At 55.1% G+C, this 14396-nt stretch overlaps 6 protein-coding genes across 6 annotated transcripts; 3 read left to right on the top strand and 3 right to left on the bottom strand.

Annotated features, from left to right (window-relative positions):
• Positions 1–623: 623 nt before the first annotated feature.
• J4E88_006872 (uncharacterized protein) lies at positions 624–4301 on the top strand (the record flags this gene model as incomplete). The annotated part of the gene is made up of 1 exon (XM_049400494.1): positions 624–4301. One exon carries the CDS (start codon positions 624–626, stop codon positions 4299–4301), a length of 3678 nt encoding a protein of 1225 aa, XP_049253442.1.
• A 436-nt stretch (positions 4302–4737) lies between these two features.
• J4E88_006871 (uncharacterized protein) lies at positions 4738–6612 on the bottom strand (the record flags this gene model as incomplete). The annotated part of the gene is made up of 1 exon (XM_049400493.1): positions 4738–6612. One exon carries the CDS (start codon positions 6610–6612, stop codon positions 4738–4740), a length of 1875 nt encoding a protein of 624 aa, XP_049253441.1.
• Positions 6613–6993: 381 nt separating this feature from the next.
• J4E88_006870 (uncharacterized protein) lies at positions 6994–7938 on the top strand (the record flags this gene model as incomplete). Its single annotated transcript, XM_049400492.1, has 1 exon — positions 6994–7938. The coding sequence occupies one exon, from the start codon at positions 6994–6996 to the stop codon at positions 7936–7938; it is 945 nt and encodes a 314-aa protein (XP_049253440.1).
• A 184-nt stretch (positions 7939–8122) lies between these two features.
• On the bottom strand, positions 8123–8618 carry J4E88_006869 (uncharacterized protein; the record flags this gene model as incomplete). The annotated part of the gene is made up of 2 exons (XM_049400491.1): positions 8123–8231; positions 8287–8618. 2 exons carry the CDS (start codon positions 8616–8618, stop codon positions 8123–8125), a joined length of 441 nt encoding a protein of 146 aa, XP_049253439.1.
• Positions 8619–9017: 399 nt separating this feature from the next.
• On the top strand, positions 9018–11448 carry J4E88_006868 (uncharacterized protein; the record flags this gene model as incomplete). The annotated part of the gene is made up of 2 exons (XM_049400490.1): positions 9018–9808; positions 9867–11448. 2 exons carry the CDS (start codon positions 9018–9020, stop codon positions 11446–11448), a joined length of 2373 nt encoding a protein of 790 aa, XP_049253438.1.
• A 105-nt stretch (positions 11449–11553) lies between these two features.
• On the bottom strand, positions 11554–13833 carry J4E88_006867 (uncharacterized protein; the record flags this gene model as incomplete). Its single annotated transcript, XM_049400489.1, has 2 exons — positions 11554–13513; positions 13568–13833. 2 exons carry the CDS (start codon positions 13831–13833, stop codon positions 11554–11556), a joined length of 2226 nt encoding a protein of 741 aa, XP_049253437.1.
• Between the last annotated feature and the right edge of the window lie 563 nt (positions 13834–14396).

The raw sequence follows: 14396 nt of genomic DNA, 5'->3' as shown, positions 1-14396 counted from the left end.
GCAAGTTGTTGATATCGAAAGTGCGGGTTGGCGTGCGTCAGCCTGTCAAAGCGAGGCGGCGGATTGCACCAGGACGGTTTAGAAAGACGTGCATGCCGTGATCTGGGGTACCCCGGGAGATCCGCAGCCACAGGCGCTGATGGCCGTCGGCGGGCGTGTAGCACTGTGATGACGGAGGGCGATGGAGCGCTTTCTCTCGACTGAAACCTATCACCGCGGCGAAGTGAGGGCTGGCTGTCCCACTTGGGGGACGTGTGATGTCGAGGATACTTGGGTGGGCCCGTGGTGGAGGGGTGACGTGCAGCGGTGATGTGCGTCGTGAGTCGATCCTTTCACGATAGTAGCAGAAGCCGCTCACCGCCCTTCTATAACTAAGCAGCGGCAGCTCTGCACTAGGCTACGCGCGCTCCCCTCACTAACACGGCCCACGCGACACGCTTCTCTTTGTTGTCGCAGCCCTCATTGCCCCGCATCACCTGTAGCAGTGCAGTGGAAGAACTACCTAGAAGACTGCCATGGGTCAACCAGCACGCCGCACTGCTCGAGCCCGCCATAATATCGACGCCTCACCCTCCCACTCCTAAGACTGGGCGCGCTTCCATGGCGGAATGCGCCCTCTCGACATGATCGGACACCTCTTCAGCAGCCGCAAAGGCTCCAGCGCCGCCCACGCGCCGCCGCCGACGGTGCTCGACTCGGCGACGGAGGAGAGCCACACGCGCCATCTGCTGTACCCCGAGACCAGCACCCTCTACCACCCCGAGGGCCAGCCCTATCCCCTCCACGCCGCGCCCCTGACGCCCGGCAGCGCCCACGACGGGCCTCTGCCGGAGATCGACCTCGACTACCCGCGCGACTGCCGCATCATCATCGCCCAGGATGAGACGCCCCAGATGCCCAAGGCAATCCTGTTCGACTCCAAGCCCGCCCCGCCGCGCGCCGACCCGCCCACATCGCCCACCTCACCCACCACGACACGCGCGCGCGCGGCGGGCACAGCAGGCCCGACGTTTGGCGGACTGCATGCCCGTCGCTCCTCCCTCGCCACAGAGCCCACGCCGCCGCCGCGCTCGCCCACGGTCGCCGGCTTCACGCGTATACGCACCCGCGGCAGCTCCATCTCCTCCATGCCCAACATCGACGAGCACGCCCAGGTCCAGGCCAAAGCCCAGGCGCGGGCCAAGGAGTCGACCGACCTGGCCAACATCTGCCTCGACTGCATGTTCGGCAACCTCGCCATGAACTACCGCGGCAACTCCAACAAGATCCACATCGTGCCCCTCGACACCAAGCCCGCCGATGCCTCCATACTGAGCACCAGCGTCCAGGATGCGACGAGCTCTCTGGGCCGCGCCGAGGGCCTCCGCCGCCGGAGCCATCTCGCCAAATCCTTCACTCCCGCCAACCTCCCGACCGACATGCCCCGCGCCGACTCGTCCGAAAGCATACCGAAAGAGCCCAAGCGACGGACCATCTTCATCACACGCTTGTTCTCCGTCACGATGCCGGACGAGGATCACGACGACCGCACGCCGACACCGCAGAGCTCACTGCCGAAAGGCAATGGGTTCCCCTTTCCATCCACAAACGTCAAGCCGGGTGCCCCTAAGCCGCCATACCCTTCACACGTGCGAAAGAGCCCCATGTATGCCATTACCATTATCCTCCACCTGCCCATATCGAACACGTCGCCGAGCCTGAGACCTTCGTCCCGTAGTGCCAACACTAGGACTCCTGGACACCTTTCAACCTCTGCCCCTGGACAGGATTCTCTTGGTTCGTCACTGGACTCGGATCGCCGCGCAGGATGGGCCTTCATTGACTCTAACCTGGGCGTCGAATCACTGCTATCCTCGTCGTTGTGTAGTGACGTCGATGACCGCGTTGATGTCGTAGGCCAGCACTGGGACGTCATCATGCGCGCTCTAAGCAGCCTCCAACATGTGGTTCAGGAGCGCATATTGGCTCAGTTCAAGGCGCCCAAATCGCCAGATGGCATGGCCACGCCTGTAGCCCACCACCAGAGAAATCAGCCTTCGCGGACGAGTCTTCGAGACTCCTCTCTGCAGGCCAGTCGACGAGCCCTACGATTGCAGCCGAACGCCCTCATGATGGACAAGGAGATACGAGACGCGGCGGAGCTGACCGGCAATCGCGTCGTGAGCGGTATGAGAATCCCCCGCGTAATGACAGGTCAAGGCAAATGGGGTGTGTGGCGTGAGGAGGCCAGATGGCTTGGTCGCTGGGCAGGTCGACGAGAACAGAACTTCTTCTTCTTCAACTTGCTGACTGCTTTCCTCGGTAACCACACTGAATGGCTCAATATCCTGGGCCCCAGGTGGCACCGCAAGCGTCATCGCGAACTACAGAAAGCGACTGCCGGAGAGAATCTAACCATTCCGAGTCGCACTGTCATTGTTTCCCCAGATAAGATGGCTGCTCGGAGACTCATCTTTCTATTGGCTGCCTTTCTACCACCTAATGCGTCTGCCATGGGCGACAGCACCTACGCGCGCCCTGGCACCTCGGCGTCACTGCGTGCTTACTCACAGTCGCCCCCGACCAACATGCCGCCCTCAAGACAGCCATCGCTAAGGAGACAGATAAAGCGAGGACCGAGGGGTAAGCAGAGCATGTCCAACATTCTTCTGCAGCCCCCGAAACCCCAGAGTGTGCATCAGCCCTCTACGCAGGCTCTAGACGAACGTTCCGAGTCGGCCCTGATTGAGACGTCAGAGCCTGTACGACCGCTCGGCCATTCGCGACGTTCCTCTGCACATTCAGTCCGGACCACTCTAGTCGTCCCCTCGATGTCGGAAGGCCCAGTCACAACGGGCAGTACTGTAACCACCTCAACAGCCACCCCACAAGATGCGATGCCTGTCGCTCACTTCACCTTCCCTAGAACAAAGTCTTCCGGCACCATGCCTGATATGAGACCAGAGAGCAGTGATAGTCTGGCGTCCACCAACTTGATCAGCACCCTACAACGGAGCGGTACAGGCCAGACAAGCCTTGCCAGCAACGATTCCAGCAACACTAGTCGCTGGAGTGGCTTCATGAATTTTTGGAGCGGCCGTCGCTCGTCCTCGACCGACCAAAGTGAGTACTTCCAAACGACAGATGATGGCGTGGGCTTTCGTGGGCAAGAGCGCCCTCGATCGCAGCTTGAGCACATGGTACAGGAACTCTCTATGGACCGTGTCTTCGAGAGCGATGCCGTCGATTCTCCGTTTGCACCTGACTCCGGCGAAAAAGACACTCTCAGTGTTTACTCTAATGGTGGCACTTCCGGTGTTCCTGCATCTGCAGCGCGGCCGATACCCGAGCGTCAGAAGACTTTTGAAAGTCATCTAAAACTGTCAGTCAATGAAAAGGATGGCGTTATTGATGTCGACCTCCCGCTCCCCGACTTCGACTCCCCTTTACAGTCTCCAATGCTGGGAGGATTCGGGTCAGCTTCAAGTCAACCGGGCTCCAGCTTTGGCGAGTCATCGGTTCTGTCGACGCCTCACGGAGAGCCAGAACAACCTGTCAACGTTGCTGGGTGGCTCAGTCAATTTCATCCTGACTTTGCTGTTCAGGCTATCAAACCGTATCGCTACCTCGAACGAGACATTAAGCGGGCAATGAGCGCGGAGCCAACACCTTTGAGTACCGTGACTACACCTAGTCTGGAGTCTGGTCCACTTGAACGCTGGATGGACATATGTTCTGCTCTTATCGCTGACACGAGTTCCTTTTCAATCAAGCGCATCAGCTTACGACGCCTTGTCAAGCTGATACCCACACCTACCTACCAGTCCTCGGCCATGACGCCAGGCGTTACTGGTTTGGCGCCCGGCCACTCGCGTTACGGCAATCCGTATACTTCAGGCAGCGCTGTTCCAATGATGACTGAAGTCCACCTCGCTGAGAAGTTCGATGAAGAAATCATCATGGACTTCGATTCTACCCTCATAGACGGCGTGGATCGTGTACTGGCACAGTCTGGTGAAGTGACTCGTGTCAACTCTGCCCAGTCATCACGATCAAGCAGCAGAAGGGGTCGGCCCCATACACGAGCGGAGTCAGATGCGGTTCCACACGTCGAAGTACCGCATGTTGACTGTAAAAGCGTGCTGTTCGAAGCGTTGGAAATTGTCGTCAAAGACGTAGCCACTGAGCGCGGAGGTCGACAGCCTCCTAAGGAAGGTGGTCAGACAAAACCGACAAAGACAACCAAGACTTCTCACCCAAGAACCGAGAACGACTCTTCCCTGAAAGAGGGAATTCGAAGGTGGCTGACAGAGGTTGAATGAGCGCGGCAACAGGGTGCCGACTCTCCTACCATGGCGACTTCAGATTTTGCCATCTATGTATTATATCTTTTGGACCTTTGCGTTTTTGTCTTTGCTGCGTTTTAGCGGGCGTTGGAATACTCTCACAGCAAGGTTGCGACCTTCGCTTTCGGCATCCAGGGTGGAGTTTTGCTTTGACTCGATGTGCTGCTGAGGGGATATCATCACATCTAGCAGACACAAGGCGTGGAGACTATGATACCATAGATAGACTGATCAGATCTACTAGTATTTTTACATTTGGTGCATTTGACAAGCATGAATGCCATGGCATGTGCAAGAAGAATATGGTGTGATGTAATGCCATGTAGTGTTGATTAAGATCTTTAGTTGATGACCACCTCAAAACATCAGCCGTCCTCCCCTGGTGTTGACAAGAGATGACTGTCCACGGCCCTCAGATATCGCCTCCAATGACAACATCAAAAACACAGTGCACAACACCAGGTGCGTACATCTTCACTTTCTCCACATGTTCCACCAGAACCTTCCTTCTGGTTGCGGCGTCCCTCTTGTCCACCAGACTCTGGAATTCCTCTTCTATAACCTTTCGCCTCGTCTCGACGTCCTTGACTCCAACGTTCTCATGCACATGAATCCACCCTCCAAGCTGCTTGTCAAGCATGGCAACTGCAACGCCCCAGGAGAGCTTCGACGAAGGCAGCAAGCCTAGATTGACGTGTCGAACAGGTGGCTTAGGCGATGGAAGCAACGCGTAGTCCGTCTCGGCACTCTCATTGCTCGTCTGAAAGACCAGGAGATCCGCTTGGTCGAGACAGGAATCGTCTCTCGAGGGACTTTCACGCAGTTGCGCTATGTCTGTATCCTTGAGGACTCTGCACGTCCACCCATTCATCTCTGCACCTCTCCGTAGTCCTTCCACACTCCACGGGTTTATCTCCCAACATGCGACTTGCTTGATACCTGTATCCCGTCTGTCTCCACTCTTCTTGTACGAGAAGGCGAAGTAGCCGATTCCAGCGTAAAGATCGACGGCTGTTGATGCAACATCCAGATTATTCACCGAAGCAAGATTCAATATCCTTGCTTTCTCATTGACATTGCCGCGACTGAACATCGTGTAGAGCGGCGCCCAGGTCTGCCAAATACCGTTTTGGCGCGCAGTTACCCATAGGGCGTCGGCGAAGTCTGTTGCTGATGGTGAGGTGATGGTTTGTGAGGTTGGTGCGGGACCGAAGTTGCCGTAGAGAGGTGTGAGATTGGTTGGGCTACGCAGTATGTTCTCTTCGCCTGCCGTGGTGGATAATGATGCTGATGTTGAAGACGTGGATATGGGTATGGGCGCGTTGATGGCGACGTGTGTTGCGCCCACTGATATCGCTGTATCTCGCCATACTGCTTTCATTTCGTCGGAGTCGGCTGGATAAGTGGTGCTGAGAGCTCGCCAGGGGGCGGAGGACAATGCGTTGTGCGGAAGAAGAAGCATGGGCTTGTACACTGAATATCCGTCTGGGAAAGCTGTGACAAGTGCTTCGACCGTGAGTGTGTGCGATACAGAGGCAAGATCCAGAAGCAAGGTGAGCGCGGTTCCTAAAGCCTTGTGAAGGGGACTTGAGTGAGCCGCACGCGGTGATGCTGCCGTGCTTGGGACGTGGTGTGAGATGGATATGTCTGTGGAGATCTCGCTCAGTGCGAGATCTTCTGTTATCTTGGACTTCAAACCCTCAGCATCCAGGATGTCGTTTGAGCTGTTTCTAGGCGCAGGACACGGGATGGTCGTGGGGATACGCATCCGATTTTGGTCAGGCTCTCTAGCCTTGTCAGCCTCCGTGTTCACGGTAGAACGCTCAACATATTCTCCTCTGACCACATCAAACTGCAGGGTGGGAAACCTGATATGACTGTCGCGATCACCAGGTGACTCGCCCGCCGGGCTCGAGGTCTCATTCTCAACTATCTGGCTTCCACGCTGAGTTCTGTCTTCCAAAGATGACTGGTCGACATATTCGCCGCGGGTCGCGTCGAAGTGGAGCCTCGGGAAGCGTGACTGCTGTGTAAGGTTTGGTGGTGCATGTGAGGCTTCCGCTGGTGATGCCGCAGTGTCTGCTTCAGGTGGAGATGACCTCGATAGATCAGCACTCTGTGTCGGACCAGTCGAATTCCCGACTGCACTTGATACTCTTTCGCTATCCAAGTCAGGCACGATCTTGCTGTTCCGGTCAAACTGTCCGGCCCGTTCTAGGGCTGATTTCACAGTCTTGACATGCTGTTTAGGTACAACAAGGACGATCCTGGAAGTTGAGGTCTCCATTCTTCCTAAAAGTCAAGATGAGTGTTGACGTCGAGTTTGTGTTTTGGGGAACATTGGAGAAACTCGATGCAACATGATGGATTTGTGCACTCGCTAGCTTCAGGCAACACTATACGAACACGAGATGCTTGGAAACTTTGACAGCTGACAATTGTATTGCATCGCAACTGCCAAATCTGCCGGATCGTCTGCGGAATCCTTCTCGTCTGTTCTTGGAAAGAACGTTTAGAGGCACGGACGAAGCTCAGCATGGTCGTTGCTGTTTCGAGACCCCGCCCCCACTCAAGCTCGTGTGGGTAAGCGTATGACGCAGCTCACAAACACCCAGCTGGCGCAGCACTTGCACTTGCGTACACAACATCCACCACTCAATCGCCCACAATGTCACTCACGAATCTCGATCTCATAAACCAATGCGACGGCTTCCCGTATCCCGACGTCAACTCGGAAACATACATCGCGTCCATCAACACGTATTACCAATTACGCGTCTCGGGCTACAATTATGCGCTGGGTTATATGCTCCCCTCCGTTGTCGAGGTTTTCCGCGGAGTACCCGGCTGGGAAATCGACGACGATGCTCGCATCCTCCATCTTACAGCCGGATCCAACGCAGACGAGCGGTCGAAAGCGGTAGAAACGACACTGTTGGCTATGCGACAGACAGGTCACTTCAAAGTGTTGGACAAGTGGCGGAACGAGCTGTATGCTGTGTATGGGCTGGGGAAGGAGCTGTTGTTCAACGTGGAAAGGAGTGCTAGTTGCCTGTTCGGCGTGGTCACCTACGGTGTGCATCTTACGGCATTCACGAGGAAAGACGGGGAGCTAAAGATTTGGACGCCGAGACGGGCGCGGACAAAGCAGACGTATGGAGGAATGCTTGATAACGCGGTTGCAGGCGGCATCGCATCAGGTGAGTCGCCGTTCGAGAGTCTTGTCAGGGAGTGTGGAGAGGAAGCTTCGCTCGACGAAGAGTTCGTTCGGGCGAATGCAAAGGCGTGCGGCACAGTCACATACTGGTACATTCGAGACGAAAGGGCAGGAGGAGAGACGAACCTGATGCAGCCCGAAGTTCAATATGTCTACGATCTCGAGCTTCCCGAAGACACAATCCCGAAGCCAGGCGATGACGAGGTCGAAGAGTTTTACCTGTGGAGTGTGGAGGAAGTGCAAGAAGGGATGAAGAAAGGCGATTTCAAGCCGAACTGCGCGCTGGTTGTGCTCGACTTTCTGGTCCGCCACGGCATTCTGACGACGGAGAACGAGCGCGACTACATTGAGATTGTGAGTCGACTGCACAGGAAGCTGGAGTTCCCTACACTGTGAGAAGGAGAAGGAAAACGTGATATTCCCGCGCAAGAGAGGCGGGTGAATCTATCGAGTCCTTTGGGGGTATCCAGACGCCGTGCCGAAACTTTTAGACCAGATGATACCAATACCAACACAATGCTACCAAACGCCTATTTATGCTTGCTTCCCTTGGATCGTGGTGGAGGCGAAGACACTAGTACTATGAGTGCTTGATGAGCATGTAAATGTCGTCGATCTTGAGCCCGCTGAGCTTCCGGTGAGGACCCTCCATGTACAACAGCAGCCCCCCGAAGCTGGCGAAATACTTTCTGTGTTGCCGTCAGCACCCGGTGCGAGCAGAACTCCCGCGCGAGCTTCACTCACATGATGTCGCCGTCACCACCCTCCATGCGGTAGTTCTTCCCATAGCACACGTAGTCGTACATGTCGGCCAGTGTCGTAACACCCTGCTTGCCGACGCTCCTCCACATAGAGTCGTTGTCGCCCTTGGCACTGCCGTCCAGCGCCAATGTCGTTGCCAGAACCAGGCTCAAGGTCTGGCCAGCTTCTACCGGGAACAGTTCGTGGTTGATGTCGAGCGACATGGTGATTTGGCTATCGGTCGAGGTGCCAAAGATGCGGGATACGCGATCGTATTTCTCATTGTTGATGGAGGTGACGGTGAATGTCTCTTCGAAGACCTGGGCGTCGGCCATGGTGAGATTGCGCGTGGGGTGGGCGCGTGGGTGAGAGTGCGGCGGGTGATGGTGTTGCGACAGATGGTTCGCGCAGGTAGAAAGTCGTCGGAGCGCGAAAAGCGACGCGTGTCTTGGCGGCGCCGCACTTCCGCACCCTCTCCGCATCGCCGCTACGCGCGCCGCCTACCAGCCTCACCATCGCGCCTTCCACGACTGTGCTTTCACATTCGCAAAACCCCCATACATGGCTCTGCACACACATGCGCCTCACCAAACCACTCGCCAGTCACTCGCTCACTCACGTGAACAGTCAGTTGCCTCAGCGCGCAACTCCCTACTTGGGTACAACTGCTGCGCCCCAGCCTGCCCTCGCTCCTCTGTCCCCTCTTCTCTTCCCACCTCCACTGTCTCTCACCCATGAGCTACGATCGCTACTTGATGAATCTCTTCAGCCTGCACGACCTTGACTATCTCTCGCCCGATATGCCCGACTTTACTTCAAGTCGTGACTGTAGCCCTGTCGCTTCCGATACACTCAACCAGCCCAAGTCCAAAGCTGCCGCGAGCCAGAGCAGCATGCTTCTCAAACTTCCCGACGACATATTCAAGTGTGTCATGGACTATCTCGACCGCGACGCTGCCTGGAGCCTGAAAAGGCTTTGCAAAGGCATGGCAAGCAGCGTCACCGTCAATCAGCTCCTCTACAAATACCCCATACAACTCAACGATGTGCGCGACATCAGACTAGGCGACTGGAAGTACAGAGGCCTGGGTAACATACGGTGGATAAGTTTCCAGGAGAGCATCACAGATGAGAACCGCCGACACGTACACAAGTTGGCAATGTCACATTGGGCGAGTATAGACGACTTCAAGTGGATAGAAGAAAACCTACCATGCCTGACGAGCTTAGACATCTCGGCCATCAAAGACTTCGTATGGACTCCGGAAGAGACGTGGACGTGGAGCATGCTGGCTGCTGCTTGCCCCAAGCTGTTCGGCCGCCTCGAAGAGCTCGAGGTTGCCAATTGGGCTGACTACACTGCGCACTCTCGGATTGAGTACAGCTACTCATACAACGACTATCGCTTCAAGCAGGGCTTCCGCATGTCCAGAAGGCACAAGAGCGGTTCTGTCGCCAGCATCATCTTTCCAATCTGCAGCAAGCTGAAGACGCTCGCGATACGAGAGCGCTACTCAGGCTTCCAGTAAGTTTTGTCCACCATGATTCCTCACCAACGCTCCTAGTACTGACATCCAGCCTAGCACATGGAACGAATGGGAAGTCCACCAGCGCGTCTGCTGTCTTGTGGATGGTGTGCAGAAGCATTGCCCAGACAGCATGACGAAGCTGAGGATACACGATTACGCCCCTTACCGATCCCTTTTCTCTACCGATGCCACAGCCTGGTCGCGAATAAAAGACGTCGAAATCGGCTTATACTCATGGATGGAGGACCGTCGCGATCGCGATGTAATTGGTCCCATACCGTATCGAATAACTCAAGGGCATCACCATCGTGATGAGGAAGAGGCATTCGATGACAAGACCTTCGAAGACTGCGGACGCGATCACATGGAGCTGGGCAATCATGTTGTGCAGGGCGTAGGAGCTTCATTCGAGGACCTGCTGCAGAGCCTCCAAACCATCTCCAAGAAGTATCCAAACATCAACATCAAGCCCATACACGGTCTTCAAAACATCGTCCTTCACCCATTTCATCTCATCAATGTAACGCAGCGCCGACATCACTTTGGCCAGACTACGCAGCAGAACAACGACCAAGCGATGAGTGACCCAAGCTCCAAGCCAGAGGTCCAGGAAGCGCTGCGGTGGATAGCTGAGAAGTGTAACTGGAAGCCCGTATTCACTTGGGAGACCCTCATGTCCGATGTCTTTCCAGCCAATCTCGAGCCCAACCGGACACTGCTTCCGAAACAAGATATTCTGTCTCGTATACAGACTATGGTATCCACCTTACGAAGCTTCGGTATCCCTATCCGTATTTCCATTGGCGAACGCACAAACATGTCTCCCGCGTCCGGTATTGACGGCAACCTATATTTCGGCGACTACAAGACCTTTGTTGGGGAAAACGCGGACAAGCGTGAACTGTTGCTTCCGACCCAAGCCGTCTTCAGTCTTACGCCCATCGCCGCCATGGTTGATGAACTCAGTATCCAATACCCCGCCGACGTTCCTGGTGTCTCTGGCTGGCTGCGTACAGCGAAGCGCCCTACACCCGCCGAGGTAGCCCTCATGAAACGCGAGATGATTGGCTGGAGGCGCTTCTGGGCTCGCTACGCTTCCCAGTTCAAGAATCTGAAGAAGTTGACCGTTAATGTACCCAACGACATCTACGAAGACTGGGGTAAAGGCGAGCTCGTTCAGTTACTAGCCGACGAACGGTGGCAGATGCTTGAGGTGGAGGACAAGCAAGATAACAGCATCTTCGGGAGCTACTTTCCATTCAGCAGTAGTAGCTCATCGTCTGCTCTACGACACAACCTTTCGCGTCGGCGTACAAGAGCCAAGTTTGTTCAGCGGGTCTTCTTCAGGCTTGACAATGGACCGTTGGACCTCGAGTGTCTACCTGCGGGATTGAGCGACAAGCAGAGAGAAGAGAGGGAGATCACAGACGCCGAGATCGCAGACAAAGAGACCTTGCCACATCGCTTCTGGCATAAGAGCGATGACGCAGACGAGGAAAAGGGCGAGAAACGCAAGCGAGACCCTGCCGAGGACGGCGGTAGCAAAGAGGATACGGAGAAAAGACGAAAGGCCGATCACGAGACTTGCGCCCGTGCCATTCAGTACATTCAGCTTCTAGCAACTACAACAGAGTAGCAATTGTATTAGTAGTCTAGCATACAAAGTTTATAGTAACCATCCATGATAATGCCAGAATGTCTCACCGATTGAAAGCTCTGCTATCTTTCTTACAAAAAGACACTACACTGAGATTGTAGTGTTTGCTCGTAGGTCCTTGGAGCTGAATCCTGACAAGAGAGTAATCTGCCCTCTCGGGATAACCCACTCTTTCTCTTCAACGTCCCAGTAGCTCAGGTCCCTTCTCAAGAGCTCGAACGTCGCCTCTTTCGTCTCGCCTTTGCGGAGATGTAGTTTGTTGAATCCTCTCAGTACCTTTACAGGTGTGCCTGGGGGCGTCGTGTCTTGGGGCAGTGACACGTAGAGTTGCGGAACAGTGGAACCTGCTCGGTCACCTGTATTAGTGACGTTGACTGTCACTACAGCTACGTTGGTCCACAGATCGACCATCCCTCCTGGAGCTATACCCATGGACTTGTCAACGTGTTGGTTCAACGGGCCGCCCGTAAGTTGCACGTTCAGGCTCGGTGCCATGTCAAACTTGGTGTATGACAGCCCGTAACCGAACTCGTAAAGGGGTTCTTTGCCAGAATTGGCGTCGAAGTACCGGTAATCGATCATCTGACCCTCTACAAAGTCTTCCGTCCATGCGCCAGGATCTGTTGTGTTCTTAGGCACCACTAGAATCGGAGGACCTGCATCTGCTTCGTCCTTGGGAATGGAGTAGGGCAGCCGGCCGGAAGGCTCAACGGTTCCCCAAAGGACGTCGGTGATAGAATTTCCAATTTCTTCTCCTGGATAGTGTGCAGCCAAGATGGCCGTCACGTTCTCGTTGTCAGCCCATGGCATCAAGACTACCCCCGGACCATGTGTCACAACGATAGTGTTTGGGCATAGCGCTGCTGTGCTTTCGACAGCCCTGGTAGCATTCCACTGGAGGTTCAGATCCGGTCTATCGGCGCCTTCGGTCGCCCAGGCCTTCAAGAATAACAAACAGACTTGGGGTGTTGGATAGATGGTTGTGAATCGCCCCGCTGCGATCTCATTGTTGTCGAACAGCAGTTGCACTCGGCCGCCAAGAGCTTTGACTTTGGTCCGAATGGCTTCGAGTGGGCTCACAAGATTTGTGTGTCGCACAGAGCCAGATCCGCCACCAATGTCAAAGGCGCCGATCTCAAAGCCCTCTGGAGCGTCTTCGGCAGGCACGAATGCCGATCCAATGGTTGGATCTGGGAGGCCGTTCCCAAATAAAGCGAAGCTAGTCTGGTTTGTCAACGGCAGCGTCCCATTGACATTCTTCAGCAACACTGTGCCGGCTGCGCCCAGCTCGCGAATGCCGCGCGCATGATCGGCGCGAACGTCTATAGCTGGGACCTCAGTGAACATTCCTGCCATTGAAGGTACCTGGACATGTCCAAGCTGAGTAACAAAGAGTACGGGCCCAGTCGCAGGATCTATCATCGGAAAGTCCTTGTCTTGATGAAGTCGGAAATAGGGCGTCATAACTCTTCTTGCCATGTCTTCGAGGCGTTCTTCTGATACTTTGTTCGCCTGAACTGCCTCAAGGAGCTTGTCGCCAAAGTAGCATGGGAAACCGGCTGCAGTGACGTTTCCGGGCATTTCCATGTCCAGGCCTCCTTCCGCGAAATCCACTGTGGAATGCGTGGCGCCAAAATCAGAGACAACGTATCCAGGAAAGGCTAGTTCGTCCTTGAGAATCGTGTTCAGAACTTCCGAGCTGGCACAGGAGTATGTCTGGTTGAAGCGACTGTAGGCGCACATGACTGATGCTGTTCCAGCCCGGACGGCATTGGCAAATGGCCAGAGGTAGAGTTCATGGAGTGTCCGATCGTCGATGTTGGCAGAGATCGCTTCGATAACTGTTCCATCATCCTTGGTACTGGGGTTGCGCTGGGTTTCTTGCTCGTTCCCAATGTAATGCTTTGAGCTTGTCTGGACACCAGTTGCTTCGATACCAGTAACAGACTCATTCATGGCGACACCAGCAAGATATGGATCTGGGCCAAAGCCTTCCCAACCGCGACCGCCTCGAGGGTGGCGGCCCATAGGTCCAGTACTAGGTCTGCATGGTTGTGAGTCTAAAATCAGAGAGTGTAGAGCTGAAGGATTGACATACCCTAACAAAACGTGAACGCCTTTCATTCTGAACTCCTCTCCAAGAGCGAATCCTCGCTCATACATGAGGCGTCTATCCCACGTCGCCGCCACCGTGATCCCAGACGCAAACACACTCACGCTGTCTTGTCGATTGACACCGTTCGGGCCGTCGGACATGCATAGACCGGTGTAATTGAGGCGTTCGACGGCTGCGAGTGTGCCTACACAAGGTAGAATCGGGCCGCTACCATAACTCCCGGTTACAAGGCCAATCTTCTCCGACATAGTGAGCTGAGACACAAAGCTCTTGGCCTTCTCTGATGCTTCATTCCAAGCTGTACATTTGCCACCGGTCAGCCAGTCATGTAGGATAGTCGGCTCAAAGCAGCTTACAAAGTGGGGTGATGAGAGGCGAATCAACAGCTGATACAAGCCTGATGGCTGTGATGAGACACACGACGCTTGGGGCGGTTGCGAAGTGCATGTTTGATGCTAGCCCTGAAATTATCGCAAGGCTGGAGAAGGCGCTCGATGAGTCTGAATATCACTAGAGATCTGTCGGTTCAGGCCGCCTTGTTGGCTTAAATACCCCATGGCTGCGAGTAGAGGCCGCGTACTTTCGCAGCTTTGGCCTTCATCCAGATGCGTTGGTGGCGGGGAAACTCGGTAGCCTTCGACCTAATAGCATCGACCTAGCTCTCTAGGTATTCCAACTCCGATGCAAAGTACAGAACGACTCAGAAACCTGTGTAGTATTCAACCGTGGGGCGGCCCGATGCGAACAGACCCCCCAGGCGTGACTCGTGTACGCGTATATCGACCTATACGAAAATACGACGTATCGGGGG

Source organism: Alternaria novae-zelandiae, assembly GCF_023758075.1.
Source record: "Alternaria novae-zelandiae strain BMP 2774 chromosome Unknown scaffold_14, whole genome shotgun sequence".
NCBI classification, from domain to species: Eukaryota; Fungi; Ascomycota; class Dothideomycetes; order Pleosporales; family Pleosporaceae; genus Alternaria; species Alternaria novae-zelandiae.
Note: the sequence above shows the minus strand (reverse complement) of the source record. Positions and strands in the feature narration are given on the sequence as shown.